This window comes from Thamnophis elegans, chromosome 2 (genome assembly GCF_009769535.1).
Source record: "Thamnophis elegans isolate rThaEle1 chromosome 2, rThaEle1.pri, whole genome shotgun sequence".
NCBI classification, from domain to species: Eukaryota; Metazoa; Chordata; class Lepidosauria; order Squamata; family Colubridae; genus Thamnophis; species Thamnophis elegans.
Genome location: NC_045542.1, coordinates 172,514,921 through 172,541,770, shown reverse-complemented (window position 1 = coordinate 172,541,770; position 26,850 = coordinate 172,514,921). Strand labels below are relative to the sequence as shown.

Genomic DNA, 26,850 nt, shown 5'->3' with positions numbered 1-26,850 from the left:
GATCCATTGCTCTGTCCAAGAAAGTTCCCTGATTTGGATCGGCTGCAGGCATTTTGCTGGGGGGGGGGAGCATGGATGGTGGAGGCGTGGGGGAAGGGCATGTGAGGCGCTGGGTCACGTTAACCTGCCAAGCCAATGGCGGGTGAGCAGCGCCTGTCAGATTTTGGCAGAAAACTGGAGTCTTGGAATCGCTTCAGCTGCTTCTCCGCTGAGGCGATTCCTCCTCCTTTCCCCGAGGAAAGGCATACACATACATTAAACTAAAGTACCCACCCTGACCAGACCCCATCCACCCAATTCCACTTCTGAGATCAGACCCCCACCCACCCAATTCCACTTCTGAGGTTGGCAGCCTCCCCAAGGAAAGGCATACACATACATTAAACTAAAGAACCCACCCTGGCCAGACCCCATCCACCCAATTCCACTTCTGAGGATGGCAGCCTCTAGGTGTCTCCTCTCTTGGTGGGGAGGAGCATACATAGGCCATGTTGAGGTCCCCTGATGCTACTGGTGGGAGTGCTATCCAGGGTCCCTAGAAGGGGATAAGGAGCCCCAATCAGTAAGGAGGGAGTGGTGGGAGTACATTGATGTCGGTGGGGTGGGTAGGAGGGGACTGAAATCCCTACGGGTGATGTTGGAGAAAAGCTGCAGGGCAAAGGAGGTGGGAGTGTGAGACTTCTCCCCTTCTCTTCTGCCCACACCCCTCCCAGTGCACTTCTCTCAGCAGGAAACGGTGGTCCTGAGAGGGGTTGGGAATCTATTTACTGGCTGAGAGGATGAGAAGGAGGCACCCCCAGAGGGAAGCACCGCCCTCAGGGATCTCCAGAGCTCCTCAGGGACCAATCCTGCTCCTCCTTTCTCTCAGACTCTGAATTAGGCCACCCTCTGGGCCTCTCCTCTCCCTCAGGCCCTCCTCTACCTCAATGGTGTCCTGCCAAGAATCTTTCCAACACCCCCCCTTGAGGATCTTGAGGCCCCACCACCTCCACATGCTTTAAAGTATCCCTGATTTAGGCGAGAAAAAAGTCCCCAACCCAAAAGAAGGACCAGAGTTTGGGGGGCCGCTCCCCTCAATTCAGCAGGTTCCCTGAAGGAAAACACCTCAGTGGATCCCTCAGGCTCACTCCATGGCTGAGGCTGAATGACTGGGAGTATCCTCAGATCCTACTACATGACTCCACTCACCCCCAAATATCCTTCAAAATAACAATGGTATCTCTTACAAGGCAAAGAGAAAGGGTGAAATTGCTGGCTGGAGAATACGAAATACCTTGAAATAATAATATATTCAACTACTGTATTATTTAATTGTATTTAATGAGAAGATGCTGATAAATGTCTTCCCATTAATACCTAGACCCTCTGACTCCTTGAAGCACAAATCCTCGTCTATCACTCAAAAGTCCAAATGGATGCTCAGACTGTAGAAAGCAGCCAAAGGGTTTCTGTTCTCTGGTTATCCTTTGAATCCTCTGATGTAAAGAAGATAAAGTTGGCCAAAGCATTATCAATACTGCATGGATTCCACAGCTGCAAAATTAAGTAATTAAGATTACTTAAAAATGCCAAGATTTTATAATGAGGAATGTTCCCCGATTTTATAGGCTATGTCTCTTCTTTGCTTCTTTCATATATAAATCTACCTTGCTAATGCTTTTCTCATTCCATGGTTTTCAATGTATCACTGTGCAACGTGAAACTGAGTCAGATCTGAACTCATTCCACCACCCCTCTAGCACTTTCTAAAATTTTATTCCACTCCCCATCCCCCCCGATAAGTTCTCTTACATATGAGAAAGGTTGTTAATAATCAGGAAATCTGTTCTTTAAAAATATATCGATAAAAAGTACAAAGTCACAATCATGCTTGTAACTGTTTTCTCCAAAACCATAGCAATCTGATATGTCAACTATGATTGATCTTTCTGATGAACTTGATAACACAAAATGAAGGAGCCAGTAAAGCGGCATTTGAAAATCTTGAGAAATAGAAAATACGGTAGATTAATCAGAGAAACCGACCAATGAATAACTTAAATCAAGATCTTTAAAAAAATGTTAGATCAATAAAACCATTTTCTCAAACCTCCAAGTAATGTGTCCTGAAAATTAGTCCATGGCATCCATCTTTCTTTTCAAATCCATTTATTAGGAACACATTAAATTGTCAAGGATTTGGTAGAACTCCAACTCTGAACCAGATCTAGAATTACACCCTAAAAAAGCAAAAGTCTGAAACTCCCTCCCCCCCCCCAAAAAACTCATAATCTTCAATCACTTGTCAGTCCAACAGCCTGGCGACTCCAAATTCCACCTCCGGCCAGCTGCAGGTCTCTTCTCTTCCCACAGGAAATGCGACCTAAATCTGACATTCCCCCCTTATCTTTACACCCCCCCTGCCTTTCAACAGTTAGAAAGTGGCGAGCCTGAAAGTATTTTTAAATTCATTTACTACATACCTAAATGCTAATAAAAAAGAGTACAAAGGCTACAATAAAATATGGTTCCATATATGTAATCTTCAGGGTCGACACATTTTTAAAGCGCCTTTCAGCTAGGTTAGGAGAGTATTAATATGGTAAATAAATTGATTGCTTTCCACGGGAGATTTTTTCTCTCCTCTGTGGATTCTTTCTTAAGAAGCATTCTATTTTCACAAAAACACCTTCCTCATTCCGTACATTTCTATTTTCCTCCTGTGTGGATCCTCTTATGGGAACAGGTGACTTAATTGCAGTAGTGCAATTTCTTCTATGTGTGGTATTAATGTGATAAGTAAGGGACTGGCTTGTACTCAAACTCTTCCCAAATTCATGGCATACATGATTTCTCTCCTTTATGAATCCTGTTATGGGAAGTAAGGGTACGGTTATCACAGAAGCCCTTTCCACATTCCAAGCATTTATAAGGCTTCTCTCCTGTGTGGGTTCTTTTATGGTACATCAGATGGCCACTAGCAGCGAAGGTCTTTCCACAGACTGTGCACTTATAAGGTTTTTCCCCTGTATGGATCCTGTTATGTAAAATAAGTTGATTACTTTGGCGGAAACTCTTCCTACACTCTAGACATTTATAGGGTTTTTCTCCTGTGTGGATCCGTTTATGAGAAGTAAGAGAACTCTTTACACTGAAGCTCTTTCCACACTCCATGCATTTATAGGGTTTCTCTCCTGTGTGAAACCGTTTATGGAGGTTCAGGTAACTGCTGTTTCTGTAGCTCTTTCCACACTCCATGCATTTATAGGGTTTTTCTCCTGTGTGGACTCGTTTATGGGTAGCAAGGCCACTGCTTTGGCTGAAACCCCTCCCACAATCTAGGCATTTATAGGGTTTTTCTCCTGTGTGGACCCTTTTATGAGAAGTAAGAGAACACTTTACACTGAAGCTCTTTCCACACTCCATGCATTTATAGGGTTTTTCTCCTGTGTGAATCAATTTATGGATAGCAAGGCCACTGCTTAGTCTGAAGCCCCTCCCACAATCTAGGCATTTATAGGGTTTTTCTCCTGTGTGGACCCTTTTATGAGAAGTAAGACCACTCTTTACACTGAAGCTCTTTCCACACTCTAGGCATTCATAGGGTTTTTCTCCTGTGTGGACCCGAAAATGGGTAGCAAGGCCACCGCTTTGGCTGAAGCTCTTTCCACAGTCTAGGCATTTATAGGGTTTTTCTCCAGTATGTACTCTTTTATGGGAAGTAAGGCAACTCTTCAGACTGAACCTTTGTCCACAATCCACACAATTATAAGGTTTTCTCCCTGAATGGATCCTTCTATGGCTCCTCAAGTATCTACTACTGCTGAAGCTCTTCTCACACTGTTTGCATTTATAGGGTTTTTCTCCTGTGTGGATCCTTTTATGAGAAGTAAGAGAACTCTTTACACTGAAGCTCTTTTCACACTCCATGCATTTATAAGGCTTTTCTCCTGTGTGGACCCGAAAATGGGTAGTAAGGTCACTGCTTTGGCTGAAGCTCTTTCCACAGTCTAGGCATTTATAGAGTTTTTCTCCTGTGTGCATCCGTTCATGCAAAGTAAGTTGACTACTGTGGTGGAAAGTCTTCCTACACTCTAGACATTTATAGGGTTTTTCTCCTGTGTGGATCCGTTTATGAGAAGTAAGAGAACTCTTTACACTGAAGCTCTTTCCACACTCCATACATTTATAGGGTTTTTTTCCAGTATGCTTCCTTTTATGGCAAGCAAGGGAACTCTTCACACTGAACGTTTTTCCACAATCTACACATTTATAAGGTTTTCTCCTTTTATGGATCCTTTTGTGGGATTTCAAATAGCCTTTATACTTGAAGCTCTTTCCACACTCCAGGCACTTATAGAGCTTTTCTCTAGTGTGGATCTTTTCATGAAAAGTTAAAGTATCTCTCCACCCCACGCTTTTTCCATAGTCCACACCGTTGTAGGGCTTCTCCCTTGCCTGGATCTTTTTATGTGAAGTAACATTATTACTGCTGAAACTTTTTGAATTTTTGTAGTGGTTACTAACATTAGGGCTTACTTTGAATCTTTTTCTACTTCGACATTTCTCCGTACTTTCTTTGGAATCATGTTGGGTCAGGAAACGATCCATTTCCACATATTCAGAAATAGTTTTTTCTCTCCAATTGTGATTCTTTCCACGTTTTCTCCTTCCCCGATTATTTGTAGATGTCTCCTCAGGAATTTCAGTTTTGATTATTTGCAATGGCACTAAATTTGGCTCCCGGTCATTTCCCTTCTTCTGTGTATCAAATGCTTGCGGGGGGAAAAGAAATAAATTAGAATAATCTACAACCTCCACTTTGGTATTCCTATGCACAGATTTATCTATTACTGGGCGTCTGCAATGAGGGAAATGACAGCATATGAATATTAGTTACTAACTTAAAAGACTAGCATGGCTGTTCATCTAACCCTCATTAAAAGCTTAAAGCAAAAAAACAAGTTTTGACAACAGGACCTGGCACCCAACTTGTCTCATCTATGAGGCACCCAACTTGCATTTAGTAAGAGCACATATGTCATTGCAACACAAAGCAAGACAAAATTTGTTGCTGAGTAGGACAACTACAACAGGCAAAAACATCCTATCCCTGATCATCTTCCCAATAACTCTGCAGTAATGACCCAGTCAAAGATGATTACAAGACTGAATGTAAACCCTTCCTGGTCACTAAACCATTGTTCCCTCTAACTGCCGCGCAGTGATTTCTGCCAAAGCAAACGTGGGGAAGTCCTTTGCAGGCAGGTAGAACTGGCCGCCATCAAAGGACCTCCGCAGACTTGTTTTGATGAGCACGGAGCGACTGACGGTAGTTTGTGCCGGCCGCGGCTGCTCAAACTAGCGTCAGTCGCCCCTGTGTTCAGCAAAGCAAGCCCGGGGAGGTCCTCTGTGGGTGGCCAATCCTAGCCGCTTGTGCCCGGCGCTGCGGCTGAAGTAACCCCCCAAAGCCCCTGTCGCCACCAGAATATCTGCTGTCTCCTCCTCCTCCTCCTTTAACAGCACTGGATTTGCCGCCCGACACCGCGGCTGAGATGAAGCCACCAAAGCTCCCGTCAGCAGCACCCCCGCCCGTGGTGCCTCCCCCAGGCGGAGCACCTGAGCTAGCCCGCACGTTATCCCTCCCCCTTCCTCCTCTGCCGTGCTTTTGAGGAGCCATGAGGCCACGGGAGTTAGTAGAAAGGCGGCGGAGGGGGCGGGAGCAGGAAAAAAAGGCCTCATGTCTTCTTAAAAGAACGGCAGAGGATGAGGCGGCGGCAGGGGTAAATGCGGTGCCCAGCTCAGGTGCTCCGAGCGGAGGTGCTGTCAGCGGGAGCTTTGGCAGTTTCACATCACCGGCAGCGCCGGGCAGCAAATGTGGTGGTTCTCTTGGAGGAGGGGGAGGCGGCAGCAGTTATTCTGGTGGGGGGGGGGCTCATTGGCATCTTCAGCGGCAGCCCTGCCCCCTGTGAAAAAAACCCGAAGATGGAGCAGATCCACGCAGATGATGTCGCCGCAACGTGACTGGAGGTGGAATTCTGGGAGTTGAAGTCCACAAGTCTTAAAGCTGTCAGGGTTGAAGACCGCTGGGTTTTTTTTCTAAAGGTTTAGGGGTGCGAGGGTGTTGTAACAACAGCTTTAAGATTTGCATGCTTCAAAAGCCAGACTTTCTGAGGAACATTTTGGTTGCTAAGCAGGAGCGCTGTTAAGTGATACTGATATTATATAACACTTTTAATTAAGCGGGTACCTTGAATAAACATAACTTTGAGTTTCAAATAATACTGAAGTTGTTGTCTTAGGTGACATCTGTTAAAAAAATTCAGGTGCTCAGGGATGAAAATATGCCGCTCAAACACTATACTTTTCTGCTCACACTGAAAAAAAATTAGAGGGAACATTGCACTATACTGATCTCTTTCTTCTAAATGCAACTTAGAAGGCCATGAAAGGGGACTAGAATTAATGTAAGAGGAAAAAAGGAGAGTATGGAATCACTTTTAACAACTTATGTACATATCCAAGTTGTAAATAAAGTATCTAGTGACACCTTGCTATGACTTAAATTTTCCTCCAGAGGAACCCTCACCTAAAGAAGCCATGATCCTAGACATTTCCAACATGACTTCTTCATGCAGGACTTTCTGGTTGGGATCAAGCAGCAGCCACTCTTCACTGTTGAAATGGATGGCCACCTCCCCAAAGGACACAGGACTCTAAACAAAGAAGAATCCATGTGAGCAGATAGAATTTGCAAGACCTCCTTTAATCTGCAAAGCCTAAGAGCACAAAGTGAAAATTCTTGACTGGGCCTTTCCCTAGTCGGACTTAACATAGTATGATAAAAAGGGCAACATTCACAGCCTATGCCTGACAGCCAATTACGACATTTTAGCACTACTTTGACTGACTCTGCTGACCTTCAATGTCAGCAGCCTGCCTTGATCAAGTGGCATAGTGTGCCTCAGGCACACCATCTACCAGTAGCCCCAACATTTCATGATATTTTCAAGAGGTTCTGTAGGATTTCTGTGTATCATAGTAACCAAATGGTCTTTGTGGTTCTTTGAAGGGTCAGCCTTTCTCACTCTCATGAACTTTCATGAAAATACTAGGAAGGCACTTCCAGCCATCAAAATGCTGATGATACACAAAGCAATTTATCAAGGGAGAAAGAGAATATAACTTTATTCTCACTTTGAATGTACGCTATTTGGTATATATTAAAATGAAATTTTGTTGCGTACAGTCCTTAAGGGTCTCCACCTCTAATAATTAATACAAAATTATGCATATAATCACATATATGACACGGAGAAACAACACAGTTTAGTTTGGATGTATACGTGGCGAGAGAAACAGATCTTGGAAGTTTACCAGGCATAGGGAACAAAGCTGTTACAGAATCTGGTAGTCCTGCTAGAAATACTCCTCATCCAAAGAAGGAAATGGAAACGCTGGTTTGCATGCTTCACTAAGGATGATGTGTGGAGACCAGTTCAGATTCTTTGGTACCTGCATTTGCAACACTTAATACTTTTGACCATGTCTACTGCTGCATCCTTCATAGGGAATGGAGTATGACCAGGCCGACTGTTTCTAAAATCTATGATGATCTCCTTCGTTTTATTAACATTTCTGCTTCTCCTGTTTTTATTCCTTTCGTCAATGATAGGAAAACAAGATTATGCTTACAATAAACTATAGTTAGCCTAACCACTCATGTCTCCTGTCTGCTTTACTTGGGATAGGCAATATGAAGTGCCATGTGGCATTTTTTGAAACCAGAATTATATAACCTGTCAGGGTAAAGATTTAAGAGCTGACCAACTGCTACCATGATGTAATGCTGGGAATGAGTCAGCAAGATTTTTGGGCCGATACCATTTTAAGAGCCTGTAATAAGAAGAGACCTGATGGGGGATATCTCTCTTTCCGTGTGTGCTTTTGTGCTTTAATTTGCTGATTGCTTTCTCCTTGAGGTCGGACTAAAGAACGTGTATGTATATATTCTTTTTAGATAAAACCACTATTTAAACACAAACCTCTGTTTGATGTATCTGCTCCTGGGTTGTCTCACATAGTCACAGTGTGCGCACTCTGACATAACCACTAAATAATTCCATTCATCTCCAAAACTTAGTTGAGAGATGGGCCTAGTTTGCCTGATCGTAAATTTAAATTTGCTTGTTGTCCTTTGCTCAGGAATAGCAGTAATGATATGTAGAGTCGGCAAAGGAAACTAGAGGCCTCCTAATTCTCCCCCATATAAGCGGCTAACCTCTTCTTTCTTACCTGAGTCAGGAATCCAGCAGTTCTTTCAGCTCCATCAATAGGAGGAGAAGATTCAGTGAACAACGGTGACTCCATTTTGTCCACTGGAAATGAGAGAGACAGAATGGAAACAGGAAAGAGTTCAACTTCATCTTTTCTATCTTGAAGGCACAGCTTAAGGTTTCTTCCTGTCCTGCCCTGGAAATCTCCATTTTTGTCTCTTCACACTTCCTTTCATGGGCTCCATCATGGGAGCCATGAATAAAAGGAGAAGACCAAACCCCACCACATGCTGAAGAACTAAGCTCAGTTAGATTGTTCTCCTAACCTTTCGGAACAACACATGGCGGTTTATACCTTCGGCATCCAAAGCTTTTGCTCAATCCCTGTAAATTCTCTCCCCCCCCCCACTCTCTCTGCAGTTTGAAACCAGAGAAATTAGTGATGTTCTAGCAACCCAGGAAACATGCCTGAAAGTGCAGGTGGTGTTGGAAATGGACCAGCAGGGATCTGGGTAGGAATTTAGTGAAAATTATCTCTTAAGGAAGGCCAAAGACAAAGAGAAATCTATCATGATGGAGGAGCCAGAATGCAACTCAAGGTGGCTCCTACAAAAGTTGGTCTTCTGTGAAAGGCAAATCCTAGGCTTGCTCTGAAGGGAGGGGATTCCTTTGTGCGCCTTAAGTCTTCTAGCTTGAAGAGGCAGTTCTAGCTTTCTTTATGGGGTCCCGAGAAGACGCCGAGAATGAAGGATAACTGGAATCTGTCTAGAAAACCTCCAATCCAGTGGAACAGTCTTCCCTTACCTAGTGAGGTATCCTGAGCCTCCAGCTACTGGCGCGGCCGGGCAACTGGTCTCCGTTGGCTCTCCAAGGATCCTTCCAGTCTTCCAGGAATCCGAAGATGCGAGCAGGGGATTCCTTTGGGCTTCCTTCTCTCCTCCTCACTCTTGGATTTCCCCCATGCACAGCCAAGAGCCGTTATGGGGCGGGTTTCCCGCTCCCACCGAACCTCGTTCCCTCTCCTGTGGAAGATCTGAGTCGCGGACCCGTCCTTGCCCGCCCCCACCAGATTCCCAGGGAGCGACTCGCGCCCGAAACTACGCAACCACGCAGACCGAGTGGAGCATGCGCAGTGGCCTCGGCAGTGGGCAGCCAAGAGTGCGCCCCCTGCCGGCACCTGGGGTGAAATGGCGGCCGCGGGGGCAGCTTTGGAGGCTTTTGCAGGGCAGCCTCTGCCCGGAGTTGCACCTGCCCTGGAGAGCGAGCTGTGCAAGCGGCATCCGGGAGAAACCAGGCGGAGATCGCGCGCCTTCCCGGGTCCTGGTGCAAAAGGGGACTTGCAGAAAGTCACGCGGAGGGCACGCCGCTTCCGTCCTTTGGGGATCCTCTCTTTTTCTCCGTCACTCACTCACACACAATAGTTCAGGGAAACAGGCTCCCCGTGGAGCAGAAGGAGGAGAGTCATACGGCTCCCCCCTTCTCTTTCTCCTTCAAAGGCTTTCCCCGCAGGGAGAAATTTGCCCGGAGACAGATGACTCAACAAAAGGGAGGCTTCCCATTGGCGCAACGGATTCCTTGGAGGCCACTCCGAAATCTCCCTGTCGAGCCCCGCCCCCTCCCGATGCCCCTTCTCCCCTCTCTTATGGGAAGCCTCCGTGGATGCCGCCTATTGCTGCTGCTGCTGCTGCTGGGGGGGGGGGGGGACGTTGGCCGGGAGCCCTGGAAGCGAACGGGGGAAGGAGCACCCACGCGGGACTGGGAGGGGACTATGACACCCAGCCACCCCCACTCCAGGCGAGACGGGAGCTTGCGTGAGTCCTCCCCTTTCTTCTTGGCCACGCCCCCTCCCAGTGCGATTCCCGACGAGAAGCGGGAAAAGGGGGCCAGAGAAGGGGTGGGAGGAGCCTATTCTGGCGGGAAGAGCGGAGGGAGAGAGACGCGGCTCTGAGGGAAGCGCCAACATGGAGGGTTCCTTGGGGTCCTTTGTGAGGGACTCGACTTCTCCTCTCTCCGTGTCAGAAACTGAATTGGGTCCCCTGATCCCTTTTTCTCCCAGGCCAACCCCTTTGCCTATCCAACATCTTAAAGACTTCCAGTGTTGGGGCATTCACAACTTCTGGAGGCAAGTTGTTACACTGATTCATTGTTCTATAACTGTCAGGAAATTTCTCCTCAGTTCTAAGTTGCTTCTCTCCTTGATTAGTTTCCACGCATTGCTTCTTGTTCTACCCTTAGGTACATATACATATATACATATATACATATATACATATATACATATATACATATATACATATATACATATATACATACATACATACATACATACATACATACATACATACATACATACATACATATATATATATATATATATATATATATATATATATATAACATATTTACATGTATATTATGTAGAGGAATCATCTATATTGTGCAATGACTGTTTCCATAATATAATAACCCTTCAAAATGAGAAATAGAATTAATCGGGACATGCAGAAGCATTTTTAGAACTATATTAAGGTTAAAAAAAAAACCAATCATAATCACACCAACACAAGATTTCTCCAAATGGCAATTTCCACTAAAATTTCAAATAGGATTGACCTTTCTGATTATTTCGATATCACAAAATATACAATGGTAGTAAAGTGATAATGAAATACTTGACAAATTCAGCAGTTTGGGAATGTAACATAAATCCAGAAAACATCTCTGTCACACATACTTTGAGATGAATGATATATTTTTTTTATAAGATGTTAGAAAATATGGTCCTGGTTAGAAGACGCTGAGTTATTTAAATCAAGCTGGTTCCCTCCTTAAAAAAATATTGTTCATATGAATACACTGTTGGATCCGTAATTTTTTAAAAAAATAAAGCTGCAATAGTTGCAATCATAAACTCACTGGCCACATTTCTTACAGCAGGATTAACGTGAGCCCAACACATACTCAACCAAATGGGCTTGTCCAGGCAAAACTCGAAAAATTAGGATATCGTGTAAAAGTTCATTTATTTCAGTAATGCAACTTAAAAGGTGAAACTAATAGTACATGAAATAGACTCATTACATGCAAAGCAAGATAGTTCAAGCCGTGATTTGTCATAATTGTAATGATTATTTTTTAACTGTTGTTTTTATTTTTTATATCCCCCTTTCCTTTTTATTTGTAAGCCGCGCTGAGTCTTCTGAGAGTGGGCGGCATACAAGTTAAATAATAAATAAATAAATAAATAAAGATTTACAGCTCATGAAAACCCCAAATCCACAATCTCAGAAAATTAGAATATTGTGAAAAGGAGCAGTATTCTAGGTTCAAAGTGTCCTACTCTAATCAGCTAATTAAGCCATAACACCTGCAAAGGGTTCCTGAGCCTTTAAATGGTCTCTCAGTCTGGTTCAGTAGGAATCACAATCATGGGAAAGACTGCTGACCTGACAGTTGTGCAGAAAATCATCATTGACACCCTCCATAAGGAGGGAAAGCCTCAAAAGGTAATTGCAAAAAAAGTTGGATGTTCCCAAAGTGCTGAATCAAAGCACATTAATAGAAAGTTATGTGGATGGTAAAAGTGTGGAAGAAAAAGGTGCACAAGCAGTAGGGATGACTGCAGCCTGGAGAGGATTGTCAGGAAAAGGCCATTCAAAAGTGTTGGGGATTTTCACAAAGAGTGGACTGAGGCTGGAGTCAGTGCATCAAGAGCCACCACACACAGACGGATCCTGGACATGCGCTTCAAACGTCGTATTCCTCTTGTTAAGCCGCTCCTGAACAACAAGCAACGTCAGGAGCGTCTTACCTGGGCTAAAGAAAAACAGACCTGGTCTGTTGCTCAGTGGTCCAAAGTCCTCTTTTCTGATGAGAGCTCTCGCCCGCCGCGGTCAAAAACAGTCTGTCCTTGCTGTAAAAGAGGATTTCATTGGGCAAATCAATGTCGCACAAACCCCATGCCCAAACCTGACTGACGTTTGCCTAAGCAAAGCTGTGGACATGCACATGTTATTAGGGAATTGTTTAATACCAGTTTGCACGCCTTTTTCCGTCATTTTAAATGACACCCAGCTGGCCATGTTTAAAAAAGGGGAGGAAGTTAATTACGGCAACTCTCCGATGTGGGGCCCTATCACAAGGGAGCTCCCTGCTGATGCCATGTCTCTCACCACACCCTTTGTAGCCAGCGGACACAACGTTACATGTGCACACATTAAAAATTGTACTGCTTCCCTCACACAATCTTGTATGCCTACGGGAATCTTTCCCGCCAACAGCTCCACTTACGAGGACATTTCCTACAATTGGGCTCACGCTGGTTGGTTTTTCACATGTGGTCAAAAAACTGTCTGAGTCGTCTTACTGCAGTTTGGTTCCACCGACCAAACAGAATCTCAGTCCACGGCCACGGAGGTCATCAGTAGTCCTTGATGAATCATGTGACAGCTCGATTAATCTTTTTAACGAGGCTGAATATCTTTCCCTTGCTATATCCATACTTGGCATTCCGGCATTAGCAATGCACAACCACAGGACAGCCCACCGCATCGCCTGTTCCCTTGCAAAAACCATCAATATCACATCTGCAGCCATAGCCGCCTTGAATCAGGAACAGGTAGAGATTAGACACGCTGTTCTAGACAATCGTGCTGCTATTGATTTTCTGTTATTAGTACATCATCTAGGCTGTGAATCTGTCAGAAATATGTGTTGTTTTAACTTGTCAGACACCTCTCAATTGGTCAAGCATCAGATCACTTCCTTAAGGAGCTGGCTTCCCAGATTCAAGAAGACATACTGCCAGCCTGGTGGGATGGTCTGTGGTCCTGGCTACTGGATGGCTCCTGGCTAAGGAGCATTTTTTCATCCATCATGTGTATTATAGTACTACTTGTGTCACTCTGTTGTTGTATTCAATGCATGCCTTCTCTTTTTCAGCTGTGCAAAGGCCTTTTTTCCTCAGCTAGGAAGGATATTTTGATCAACGAAACCAAATCCCTTCTGGAACCTGAGGACGAGCATGAGTTGGAGAACAGCCTGTCTATAAAGGTGTTTGCCATAACCAGTGATGAGGACAATTCTGCATTTGATATGTCTGTTTTCCTCCTTGTCATTTTAAAACAAAAACAGAGGAGATGTTGGAATCCATCATTGGTGTGTGTGCAGGGCAGTTTCGGCTGCCTGAAACACACACACATACACAAGGATGGAGAAAACACCATACCAGGATATGTATTACATTCCTTTTAGCAATATGTAAACATTCCTTTTAATTAGCGTGCAGAACAGTACCAGCCTGTGTGCGAAGATGTCCAGTGCTGGCCTCTGCAATTATATCATTTGGCAAGCACCTCAAAGGGATACAGGAATGTGAGCCATGCGTGTATTTCTCTCCCTCCCTAGAGCATGAGCTTTTTGCCACGTTGTAACATTATTATTAGACTTAGTTAATCATGTGTCTCTTGTTGTAATTGTATACACCTTTTCTTTGTTTGTACCTAATAAAAGAGGTTCTCCGAGCCTCGTTCGGAGCCCTCATCCCGAGAAAGCATTTATCCGGTGTTTTCCTTCTCATTTGGCCAAAAGCATGAGCGGCCCATCGGAAGCGCTAAGCCGCACCTCACAATTATGACAAATGACGGCTTGAACTGTCTTGCTTTGCATATAATGAGTCTATCTCATATATTAGTTTCACCTGTATGGATTCTTTTATGAGAAGCAAGGGAACTGTTCAAACTGAAGCTTTTCCCACATTCTATGCATTTATAGGGTTTTTCCCCTGTATGGATCCTTTTATGGGAGGTTAGATAACTGCTACTACTGAAGCTCTTTGCACACACCGGATATTTATAGGGTTTCTCTCCTGTCTGGATCCTATTGTGGTAAGTAAGAGAAGCTTTTTCCACATTCGAGGCATTTATACGGTTTCTCTCCCATATGGATTCTGGAGGTGGCAGCTGTTTTAGAAACAGTTTTTGTGCAGCTCCCCTCTTCCCCAGCTAGCAGCCCATCAACTAGGCGGCATGAAAACAATAGGAGCCACACTTCATGTGGCCACCAATCATTTACAGAGAGCTTGCTAAGCTGAGTCTACAATGGCTGGTGAGGCTATCTGGATGGCCACTAGCTCCTTCTCGCCCTCACCTCCCCATGGCATCTTTGCCCTTCAATGCCCGCCTCTCAGGGCACTGGAGCCTGGGTCCACTCCTTCCTTCAATCTCCTGGTCGCTCCCCCAAACCAGCCAGAGCCTATCAGCTCCTCTTGTATCCTGGAGAGCCAGAAGATGAAAGGAAACAGCATTGTGACTCCCCCTTAGAGGAATCCCCCGTGTCCCCCTGCTGACTGCTGGAGGTGTTCCCAAAGATGCGGAGGGTTCTCGCAGGTGTTCAGAGTGCTCTTCCCCAATTGCTGGGCCTTTTAGTAGTACTGAGGGGGGGGAGGAATAGAGTCCTGTCCCTTTCCTGATACACTTGTAATAGATGTCTCCTCTACACCTGATGGGGTATGGCTGCTGGAAACAGGCTCAGGAAAGAAAGGATCCTAACGACAAAGGGTGTGTGTGTCTCTTTTCTTCCTCCTTGCAGATATGAGCAAATGCATGACAGCCCGTCGGAAGCTGGAGGCTCAGTTGACGGAGAACCATGTGGTGAAGGAGGTGAGGGCCGAGCTGGTTCTCTCCTTCTCCTCTCTTGCCCTGGGCCCCCTTCAACAACAGCCCTCCTTCTTCTTCCTCTCCAGGAATTGGACCTGCTGGACTCCTCTAATGCCGTCTACAAGCTCATTGGTCCCGTGCTGGTGAAGCAGGACACAGAGGAAGCCAAAGCAACTGTGGGAAAGAGGCTGGAGTACATCACAGGGGAGATGTGAGTGGGCGGGGGTTCCTGGGTGGGGCCTCCAGCTCCCGAGGCAGTGTACGTCAGGGTCCCCACAGCTCTTCTGAGGTTTCGCCCCATGCTCAGGCATTCACTGGCCTGGTTCTCTGTCCGCAGCAAACGCTACGAGGCTCAGATTCAGGATTACGAGCGGAAGTCGGAGCAGCATCGGGAGGCCCTGGGCCGGCTGCAGCAGGAATTCCAGCGGACCCACGGCAAGGTGTTCGTCAAGACCTGAAAGGGGAGCATGGAGGGAGGGGTGCGCCGGCTGGCCCCCAGGCCTGCAATTGGGGCCATTTGGATCCCTTCAAATAAAATTCTGTTGGACCTTTTGTTTGTGTCCTCTCTTTCACTGGGGCGTGGGGGACCCAGAATTCCCAGAGGAAGATGCCCAGTGAGGGGAAGCCATCTGAAGGTGGGTGCAGCTGAAGTGCTTGGGTAAGTGAGCTCAGCCACGTGAAAAAGACATGATGAATCTTCCAGATGTGAAGACAAACTTTTCCTGACTTCAGACGAGGGACAAAACCTGAGCATCTGTAAAAGGAACCCCTTTGCTTAACTGGGGTACAGACCGCATTCCTCCTGGATTCCTCTAATTCAGCAGTACCCAACCTTTCCCGCTTGGCAGCCTGGCCAAGCATGGGGTGGTATGTTAGTAGCAGGCACACACAGGCGTGTGCAGCTCCATTTGTGTGAACTACAGGTACAGGTGGACCTGCACTTGTGAAAGGAACTTTCACGAAAGGAAAGCTGGTGCATAAACCTCTACTCATGTGAATGGAGGGCGCTTGCCTGCTAAAACTCCATTCACATGAGTACAGAGCATGCATACGGTTGCCGCTCACACAGATGGTGGTGTACGTGCATGCATGCACCTGCCACTCTCCCCATGTCGGGTTGGTCCACCAAATCACATTTTTCAGTGCTGTTGTAACTGGCACTAAACAAACAGTTGTAAGTCAAGGTGTACCTGTACTCTTTCCCCCTCCTGAAGATACACCCCTGCATTGTTTCAATATTCCGTCTCCCCACACCAGTCAGGTTGAAGCACTTAGCCAAGCCTGGAGACCACCAGATCCAGATTCTCTGCATATACGAGCCATTTTGGGATTTCCCTCCCCCTCCCACATTCCTCAGGTGATCTCAGAGATCCATTGCTCTGTCCAAGAAAGTTCCCTGCTTTGGATCGGCCGCAGGCATTTTGCTGGGGTGGGGGAGCATGGATGGCGGAGGCATGGGGGACAGCGTGTGAGGCCGCTGGGTCACATTAACCTGCCGAGCCAATGGCGGGCGAGCAGCGCCTGTCAGGTTTTGGCAGGAAACAGGAGTCTTGGAATCGCCTCAGCTGCTTCTCCGCTGGACACGAATCTCCCTCCTTTCCCCGAGGAAAGGCATACACATACATTAAACTAAAGTACCCACCCTGGCCAGACCCCCCCCCCCAATTCCACTTCTGAGGTGAGACCCCCCCCAATTCCACTTCTGAGGTTGGCAGCCTCTAGGTGTCTCCTCTCTTGGCGGGGAGGAGCATACATAGGCTATGTTGACGTCCCCTGTTGCTACTGGTGGGAGTGCAATCCAGGGTCCCTAGAAGGGGATAAGGAGCCCCAATCAGTAAGTAAGATGTTGGAGAAAAGGCTGCAGGGCAAGGGAGGTGGGAGTGAGATTTCTCCCCTTCTCTTCTGCCCACACCCCTCCCAGTTCACTTCTCTCAGCAGGAAACGGTGGTCCTGAGAGAGGTTGGGAACCTATTTACGGGCTGAGAGGATGAGAAGGAGGCACCTCCAGAGGGAAGCACCGCCCTCAGGGATCTCCAGAGCTCCTCAGGGACCAATCCTGCTCCTCCTTTCTCTCAGACTCTGAATTAGGCCACCCTCTGGGCCTCTCCTCTCCCTCAGGCCCTCCTCTACCTCAATGGTGTCCAGCCAAGAATATCTTTCCAACACCCCCACCTTGAGGATCTTGGGGCCCCACCACCTCCACATGCTTTAAAGTATCCCTGATTTAGGCAAGCCAGAAAAAAGTCCCCAACCCTAAAGAAGGACCAGAGTTTGGGGGGCCGCTCCCCTCAATTCAGCAGGTTCCCTGAAGGAAAACACCTCAGTGGATCCCTCAGGCTCACTCCATGGCTGAGGCTGAATGACTGGGAGTATCCTCAGATCCTACTACATGACTCTACTCACCCCCAAATATCCTTCAAAATAACAATGGTATCTCTTACAAGGCAAAGAGAAAGGGTGAAATTCATGGCTGGAGAATACGAAATACCTTGAAATAATAATATATTCAACTACTATATTATTTAATTGTATTTAATGAAAAGATGCTGGTAAATGTCTTCCCATTGACTCCTTGAAGCACAAATCCTCGTCTATCACTCAAAAGTCCAAATGGATGCTCAGACTGTAGAAAGCAGCCAAAGGCTTTCTGTTCTCTGTTTATCCTTTGAATACTCTGATGTAAAGAAGATAAAGTTGGCCAAAGCATTATCAATGCTGCATGGATTCCACAGCTGCAAAATTACGTAATTAAGATTACTTAAAAATGCCAAGATTTTATAATGAGCAATGTTCCCCAATTTTATAGGCTATGTCTCTTCTTTGCTTCTTTCATATATAAATCTACCTTGCTAATACTTTTCTCATTTCATGGTTTTCAATGTATCACTGTGCAACGTGAAACTGAGTCAGATCTGAACTCATTCCACCACCCCTCTAGCACTTTCTAAAATTTTATTCTACTCCCCCTCCCTCCGATAAGTTCTCTTACATATGAGAAAGGTTGTTAATAATCAGGAAATCTGTTCTTCAAAAATATATCGATAAAATGTACAAAGTCACAATCATGCTTGTAACTGTTTTCTCCAAAACCATAGCAACCTGATATGTCAACTATGATTGATCTTTCTGATGAACTTGAGAACACAAAATGAAGGAGCCAGTAAAGCGGCATTTGAAAATCTTGAGAAATAGAAAATACGGTAATGATTGATCAGAGAAACCGACCAATGAATAACTTAAATCAAGATCTTTAAAAAAATGTTAGATCAATAAATCCATTTTCTCAAGCCTCCAAGTAATGTGTCCTGAAAATTAAAGTCCATGGCATCCATCTTTCTTTTCAAATCCATTTATTAGGAACACATTAAATTGTCAAGGATTTGGTAGAACTCCAACTCTGAACCAGATCCAGAATTACACCCTATAAAAGCAAAAGTTTGAACCCCCCAAAAAACTCAAAATCTTCAATCACTTGTCAGTCCAACAGCCTGGCGACTCCAAATTCCACCTCCGGCCAGCTGCAGGTCTCTTCTCTTCCCACAGGAAATGCGACCTAAATATGACATTCCCCCCTTATCTTTACAACCCCCCTGCCTTTCAACAGTTAGAAAGTGGCGAGCCTGAAAGTATTTTTAAATTCATTTACTACAAACCTAAATGCTAATAAAAAAAGAGTACAAAGGCTACAATAAAATATGGTTCCATATATGTAATCTTCAGGGCCGACACATTTTTAAAGCCCCTTTCAGCTAGGTTAGGAGAGTATTAATATGGTAAATAAATTGATTGCTTTCCACGGGAGATTTTTTCTCTCCTCTGTGGATTCTTTCTTGAGAAGCATTCTGTGTTCACAAAAACACCTTCCTCATTCTGTACATTTCTATTTCCCTCCTGTGTGGATCCTCTTATGGGAACAGATGACTTAATTACACTAGTGCAATTTCTTCCATGTGTGGTATTAATGTGGTAAGTATCTCCGCGTCAAGATCCGTACCCTCACCACCATCCAGACCTTCCGCGCAGCCCTCAAGACCTGGCTCTCCCATTAGGCCTGGGGATAGGTTCCCAATTTACCCGCCCGAGTGTTGACTGTTGAATAAAAGTTGTGTTTTATTATTTTCTTTTGTTCGCACATTGTTTGTCTTCTGATATTGCACCCCCTTCCCTGTGATTGTAAGCCGCCCTGAGTCCCCTCAGGGAAAAGGGCGGCCTATAAATCTTAATAAAATGAAATGAAATGAAAATGAAGGGACTGGCTTGTACTCAAACTCTTCCCAAATTCATGGCATACATGATTTCTCTCCTTTATGAATCCTGTTATGGGAAGTAAGGGTACGGTTATCACAGAAGCCCTTTCCACATTCCAAGCATTTATAAGGCTTCTCTCCTGTGTGGGTTCTTTTATGGTAAATCAGATGGCCACTAGCAGCGAAGGTCTTTCCACAGACTGTGCACTTATAAGGTTTTTCCCCTGTATGGGTCCTATTATGGATACCAAGTTGACTACTGTTGTGGAAACTCTTCCCACACTCTAGACATTTATAGGGTTTTTCTCCTGTGTGGATCCGTTTATGAGAAGTAAGAGAACTCTTTACACTGAAGCTCTTTCCACACTCCATGCATGTATAGGGTTTCTCTCCTGTGTGAAACCGTTTATGGAAGTTCAGGTAACTGCTGTTTCTGTAGCTCTTTCCACACTCCATGCATTTATAGGGTTTTTCTCCTGTGTGGACTCGTTTATGGGAAACAAGGGCACTCCTTTGGCTGAAACCCTTCCCACAGTCTAGGCATTTATAGGGTTTTTCTCCTGTGTGGACTCGTTTATGGGAAGCAAGGGCACTGCTTTGGCTGAAACCCTTCCCACAGTCTAGGCATTTATAGGGTTTCTCTCCTGTATGGATCCGTTTGTGAGAAGCAACAGCACTGCTTGTAGTGAAGCATTTTCCACACTCCGTGCATTTATAGGGTTTTTCTCCTGTGTGGACTCGTTTATGGGAAGCAAGGGCACTGCTTTGGCTGAAACCCTTCCCACAGTCTAGGCATTTAAAGGGTTTCTCTCCTGTATGAATCCTTTGATGGGAAGTAAGGCCACCACTTTGACTAAAGCTTTTCCCACACTCTATGCATTTAAAGGGTTTCTCTCCCACATGGATCAATTTATGTTTAGTAAAATAACTGCTTGTACTGAAGGTCTTCCCACAGTCTACACATTTATAGGGTTTTTCTCCAGAATGTATCCTTTTATGGTAAGTAAGATAACTCTTCATACTGAACCTTTTCCCACAGTCTAGACATTTATAGGGTTTTACCCCTGAATGGATCCGTCTATGGCATATCAGGTAACTACTAGTGCTGAAGTTCTTCCCGCACTGTATGCATTTAAAGGGTTTTTCTCCAGTATGTACCCTTTTATGGGAAGTAAGGAAACTCTTCCGACTGAACCTTTGTCCACAATCCACACATTTATAAGGTTTTCTCCCTGTATGGATCATTTTGTGGCGCCTGAAGTAACTACTACTGCTGAAGCTCTTCTCACACTGTTTGCATTTATAGGGTTTCTCTCCTGTGTGGATCCTTTTATGAGAAGTAAGAGAACTCTTTACACTGAAGCTCTTTTCACACTCCGTGCATTTATAAGGCTTTTCTCCTGTGTGGATCCGATAATGGGCAGCAAGGGAACTGCTTTGGCTGAAGCTCTTCCCACAATCTAGGCATTTATAGGGTTTTTTTCCTGTGTGGACTCGATAATGGGTAGCAAGGCCACTGCTTTGGCTGAAGCTCTTCCCACAGTCTAGGCATTTATAGAGTTTTTTTCCTGTGTGGATCCGTTCATGAGAAGTAAGAGTACTCTTTCTCCTGAAGCTCTTTCCACACTCCAGGCATTCATAGGGTTTTTCTCCTATGTGGACCAATTTATGGGAAGCAAGGCCACTGCTTTGGCTGAAGCCCCTCCCACAATCTAGGCATTTATAGGGTTTTTCTCCTGTGTGGATCAATTTATGGGAAGCAAGGCTACCGCTTTGGCTGAAGCCCCTCCCACAATCTAGGCATTTATAGGGTTTTTCTCCTGTGTGAACCAATTTATGGGTAGCAAGGCCACTGCTTTGGCTGAAGCCCCTCCCACAATCTAGGCATTTATAGGGTTTTTCTCCTGTGTGGATCCGTTTATGAGAAGTAAGAGAAGACCTTACACTGAAGCTCTTTCCACACTCCAGGCATTCATAGGGTTTGTCTCCTGTGTGGACCAATTTATGGGAAGCAAGGCTACCACTTCGGCTGAAGCCCCTTCCACACTCCATGCATTTATAGGGTTTTTCTCCTGTATGTATCTTTTTATGGGAAGCAAGGGCACTGCTTTGTCTGAAGCCCCTCCCACAATCTAGGCATTTATAGGGTTTTTCTCCTGTGTGGACCCTTTTATGGGAAGCAAGGGCACTGCTTTGGCTGAAGCCCCTCCCACAATCTAAGCATTTATAGGGTTTTTCTCCTGTGTGGACCCTTTTATGGTAAGTGAGAGAACTCTTTACACTGAAGCTCTTTCCACACTCAGTGCATTCATAGCGTTTTCTCGCTTTATGGATCCTTTTGTGGGATTTCAGATAGGCTTTATACTTGAAGCTCTTTCCACATTCCAGGCACTTATAGAGCTTTTCTCTAGTGTGGATCTTTTTATGAGAACTTAAATTACCTCTCAACCCCACGCTTTTTCCATAGTCCATACCATTGTAGGGCTTCTCCCTTGCCTGAATCATTTTATGTGAAGTAACATTATTACTGCTGGAAACTTTTGCACTTTTGTAGTGGTTACTAACATTAGGGCTTGCTTTGAATCTTTTTCTACTTCGACATTTCTCCGTACTTTCTTTGGAATCATGTTGGGTCAGGAAACGATCCATTTCCACACACTCAAAAATAGTTTTTTCTCTCCGATTGTGCTTCTTTCCACGTTTTCTCCTTCCCCGATAATTTGTAGATGTCTCCTCAGGAATTTCAGTTTTGATTATTCGCAATGGCACTAAATTTGACTCCTGGTCATTTCCCTTCTTCTGCGCATCAAATGCTTGCTGGGGGAAGAGAAATAAATTAGAATAATCTACAATCTCCACTTTGGTATTCCTATGCACAGGTTTATCTATTACTGGGCGTCTGCACCGAGGGAAATGACAGCATATGAATATTAGTTACTAACTTAAAACACTAGTGTGGCTGTTCATCTAACCCTCATTAAAAGCTTAAAGCAAAAAAACAAGTCTTGACAACAGGACTTGGCACCCAACTTGTCTCATCTATGAGGCACCCAACTTGCATTTAGTAAGAGAACATATGTCATTGCAACATAAAGCAAGACAAAATTTATTGCTGAGTAGGACAACTACAACAGGCAAAAACATCCTATCCCTGATCATCTTTCCAATAACTCTGCAGTAATGACCCAGGGGTGGGTCAAAGATGATTACAAGCAGGGAAGTGCAGTCAGGGGAGGCGGGGCCTCACCAGTGTCATGAGGAAAAGAAAAGAAATTTTAAAATAATTAAAAAGGCTAAGGTAGTTGCTGCCAGATTCCAGAGTCACAGTGACTCTGAGTCTGCTTAATGCTAACTGTAGAGGGAGGCGAGAGAACTATGGGCCTCTTTTGCATAAGAAATTTTTCGCCTTTTAACCCTTGCTTAACTCTGAGCAAGGGTTAAAAGGCGAAAAATTCCCTATGCAAAGGAGGCACATGATTCTCCCACCTCCTGATCTGGGAGCAGCAAATCGTCCCTGTTGCTTTTTTATTTAATTTTTTACATTTTCATTATGGTGGGTGGACAAGAGGAGAGTTGAAAGTGTTTCCACAGCTGGAAAAGGTATATGGATCGGACGGAGGGAGAGAGGGGATTCAAAATTATTGTAATTTAATTTGTAATTTTTTGTAAGGAATTTGTCTGTGTGTGTGTGTTTCTTTCTTCATAGCGGTGGGGCGGAGGAGGCGGGGAGGGCATGCGGTGGAGTGCGGCAGCGACATTCTCACCACTGTGTCCCAACAGGCCAGGTGTCTCGCATTTATGTTCGCCATAAACGCGAGACACCTGGCTTGTTGGACACAGCGATGGTGGGGGGAGGAATGGGCGGACGGTGCCAGGACTTTAAAGTCCTGGCGCCGGGGCCCTGCCGCCACTTTAAAGCCCTGCCGCCGCGTCCCGGCACCGTCCGCCATAGAGCAGGACCGGCTCCTGTTCTATGGCGGACGGTGCTAGGACTTTAAAGTCCTGCCGCCAGGGCCCTGCCGCCACTTTAAAGCCCTGCTGCCACATCGCGGGTGGCAGGGCTTTAAAGTGGCAGCAGGGCTTTAAAGTCCCGGTCCCGCTTCCACCATAGAGCGGGTCCCGGTCCCGCTCTATGGCGGATGCGGCACCGGGGCTTTCGCGCTTGCCTCACCGGCCATGAAGCTCACCGCACGTCACTGATTACAAGACTGAATGTCAACCCTTGCTGGTCACTATACTGATCTCTTTCTTCTAAATGCAACTTAAAAGACCATGACAGGGGACCGGAATTAATATAAGAGGAAAAAAGGAGAGTATGGAATCATTTTTAACAACTTATGTACATATCCAAGTTGTAAATAAAGTATCTAGTGACACCTTGCTATGACTTAAATTTTCCTCCAGAGGGAACCCTCACCTAAAGAAGCCATGATTCTAGACATTTCCAACATGACTTCTTCATGCAGGACTTTCTGGTTGGGATCAAGCAGCAACCACCTCCCCAAAGGACACAGGACTCTAAACAAGGAAGAATCCATGTGAGCAGATAGAATTTGCAAGACCTCCTTTAATCTGCAAAGCCTAAGAGCACAAAGTGAAAATTCTTGACTGGGCCTTCCCCTAGTCGGACTTAATATAGTATGATAAAAAGGACAACATTCACAGTCTATGCCTGACAGCCAATTACGACATTTTAGCACTACTTTGACTGACTCTGCTGACCTTCAATGTCAGCAACCTGCCTTGATCAAGTGGCATAGTGTGCCTCAGACACACCATCTGCCAGTGGCCCCAACATTTCATGATATTTTCAAGAGGTTCTGTAGGATTTCTGTGTATCATAATAACCAAATGGTCTTTGTGGTTCTTTGAAGGGTCAGCCTTGCTCACTCTCATGAACTTTCATGAAAATACTAGGAAGGCATTTCCAGCCATCAAAATGCTGATGATACACAAAGCAATTTATGAAGGGAGAAAGAGAATATAACTTTATTCTCACTTTGAATGTACGCTATTTGGTATATATTAAAATGAAATTTTGTTGTGTACAGTCCTTAAGGGTCTCCACCTCTAATAATTAAATACAAAATTATGCATATAATCACATATATGACACGGAGAAACAACACAGTTTAGTTTGGATGTATACGTGGCGAGAGAAACAGATCTTGGAAGTTTACCAGGCATAGGGAACAAAGCTGTTACAGAATCTGGTAGTCCTGCTAGAAATACTCCTCATCCAACGAAGGAAATGGAGACGCTGGTTTGCATGCTTCACTAAGGATGATGTGTGGAGATCAGTTCAGATTCTTTGGTACCTGCATTTGCAACACTTAATACTGTTGACCATGTCTACTGCTGCATCCTTCATATGGAATGGAGTATGACCAGGCCGACCGTTTCTAAAATCTATGATGATCTCCTTCGTTTTATTAACATTTCTGCTTCTCCTGTTTTTATTCCTTTCATCAATGATAGGAAAACAAGATTATGGTTACAACAAACTATATTTAGCCTAACCACTCATGTCTCCTGTCTGCTTTACTTGGGATAGGCAATATGAAGTGCCATGTGGCATTTTTTGAAACCAGAATTATATAACCTGTCAGGGTAAAGATTTAAGAGCTGACCAACTGCTACCATGATGTAATGCTGGGAATGAGTCAGCAAGGTTTTTGGGCCGATACCATTTTAAGAGCCTGTAATAAGAAGAGACCTGTTGGGGTATATCTCTCTTTCCGTGTGTGCTTCTGTGCTTTAATTTGCTGATTGCTTTCTCTTTGAGGTCGGACTAAAGAACATGTATATATTCTTTTTAGATAAAACCACTATTTAAACACAAACCTCTGTTTGATGTATCTGCTCCTGGGTTGTCTCACATAGTCACAGTGTGCGCACTCTGACATAACCACTAAATAATTCCATTCATCTCCAAAACTTAGTTGAGAGATGGGCCTAGTTTGACTGATCATCAATTTAAATTTCCTTGTTGTCCTTTGCTCAGGAATAGCAGTAATCATATGTACAGTCGGCAAAGGAAATTAGAGGCCTCCTAACTCTCCCCCATATAAGCGGCTAACCTCTTCTTTCTTACCTGAGTCAGGAATCCAGCAGCTCTTTCACTCCACCAATAGGAGGAGAAGATTCAGTGAACAACGGTGACTCCATTTTGTCCACTAGAAATGAGAGAGACAGAATGGAAACAGGAAAGAGTTCAACTTCATCTTTTCTATCCTGAAGGCACAGCTTAAGGTTTCTTCCTGTCCTGCCCTGGAAACCTCCATTTTTGTCTCTTCACACTTACTTTCATGGGCTCCATCATGGGAGCCATGAATAAAAGGAGAAGACCAAACCCCACCACATGCTGAAGAACTAAGCTCAGTTAGATTGTTCTCCTAACCTTTCGGAACAACACATGGCAGTTTATACCCTCCGCATCCGAAGCATTTGCTCAATCCCTGTAAATTCTCTCCCCCCTCACTCTCTCTTCAGTTTGAAACCAGAGAAATTAGTGATGTTCTAGCAACCCAGGAAACATGCCTGAAAGTGCAGGTGGTGTTGGAAATGGACCAGCAGGGATCTGTGTAGGAATTTAGTCAAAATTATCTCTTAAGGAAGGCCAAAGACAAAGCGAAATCATGATGGAGGAGGAGCCAGAATGCAACTCAAGGTGGCCCCTACAGGAGTCGGTCTTCTGTGAAAGGCAAATCCTAGGGTTAGGGTTAGGGTCCTAGGCTTGCTCTGAAGGGAGGGGATTCCTTTGTGCGCCTTAAGTCTTCTAGCTTGAAGAGGGAGTTCTAGCTTTCTTTATGGGGTCCCGAGAAGACGCCGAGAATGAAGAATAACTGGAATCTTTCTAGAAAACCTCCAATCCAGTGGAAAGTCTTCCCTTACCTAGTGAGGTATCCTGAGCCTCCAGCTACTGGCGCGGCCGGGCAACTGGTCTCCGTTGGCTCTCCAAGGATCCTTCCAGTCTTCCAGGAATCCGAAGATGCGAGCAGGGGATTCCTTTGGGCTTCCTTCTCTCCTCCCCACTGCCTCACTCTTGGATTTCCCCCATGCACAGCCAAGAGCCGTTATGGGGCGGATTTCCCGCTCCCTCCGAACCTCGTTCCCCCTCCTGTGGAAGATCTGAGTCGCGGACCCGTCCTTGCCCGCCCCCACCAGATTCCCAGGGAGCGACTCGCGTCCGAAACTACCCAACCACGCAGATCGAGTGGAGCATGCGCAGTGGCCTCGGCAGTGGGCAGCCAAGAGTGCGCCCCCTGCCGGCATCTGGGGTGAAATGGCGCCCGCGGGGGCAGCTTTGGAGGCTTTTGCAGGGCAGCCTCTGCCCGGAGTTGCACCTGCCCTGGAGAGCGAGCTTTGCAAGCGGCATCCGGGAGAAACCAGGCGGAGATCGCGCGCCTTCCCGGGTCCTGGTGCAAAAGGGGACTTGCAGAAAGTCACGCGGAGGGCACGCCGCTTCCGTCCTTTGGGGATCCTCTCTTTTTCTCCGTCACTCACTCACACACAATAGTTCAGGGAAACAGGCTCCCCGTGGAGCAGAAGGAGGAGAGTCATACGGCTCCCCCCTTCTCTTTCTGCTCCAAAGGCTTTCTCTGCAGGGGGAAATTTGCCCGGAGACAGATGACTCAACAGAAGGGAGGCTTCCCATTGGCGCAACGGATTCCTTGGAAGCCACTCCGAAAT

The 26,850-nt window shown here is 45.4% G+C and overlaps 3 protein-coding genes across 3 annotated transcripts; 1 reads left to right on the top strand and 2 right to left on the bottom strand.

Moving 5' to 3' along the window:
- Positions 1-2,436: 2,436 nt before the first annotated feature.
- LOC116503343 (zinc finger protein 91-like) lies at positions 2,437-26,752 on the bottom strand. Its single transcript, XM_032209708.1, has 5 exons — positions 26,053-26,752; positions 25,253-25,334; positions 23,576-24,620; positions 19,190-21,975; positions 2,437-2,812 (listed from the first exon to the last, which is right to left on the bottom strand). The coding sequence occupies exon 4, from the start codon at positions 21,805-21,807 to the stop codon at positions 19,192-19,194; it is 2,616 nt and encodes an 871-aa protein (XP_032065599.1). The 5' UTR covers positions 21,808-21,975; positions 23,576-24,620; positions 25,253-25,334; positions 26,053-26,752; the 3' UTR covers positions 2,437-2,812; positions 19,190-19,191.
- On the bottom strand, positions 2,702-9,768 carry LOC116503363 (zinc finger protein 708-like). Its single transcript, XM_032209732.1, has 4 exons — positions 9,060-9,768; positions 8,275-8,357; positions 6,569-6,695; positions 2,702-4,754 (listed from the first exon to the last, which is right to left on the bottom strand). The coding sequence occupies exons 2-4, from the start codon at positions 8,347-8,349 to the stop codon at positions 2,815-2,817; spliced, it is 2,142 nt and encodes a 713-aa protein (XP_032065623.1). The 5' UTR covers positions 8,350-8,357; positions 9,060-9,768; the 3' UTR covers positions 2,702-2,814.
- On the top strand, positions 12,778-15,463 carry LOC116502597 (prefoldin subunit 6-like). The gene is made up of 5 exons (XM_032208473.1): positions 12,778-12,873; positions 13,197-13,323; positions 14,844-14,914; positions 14,998-15,122; positions 15,249-15,463. The coding sequence occupies exons 1-5, from the start codon at positions 12,778-12,780 to the stop codon at positions 15,367-15,369; spliced, it is 540 nt and encodes a 179-aa protein (XP_032064364.1). The 3' UTR covers positions 15,370-15,463.
- Positions 26,753-26,850: the final 98 nt, after the last annotated feature.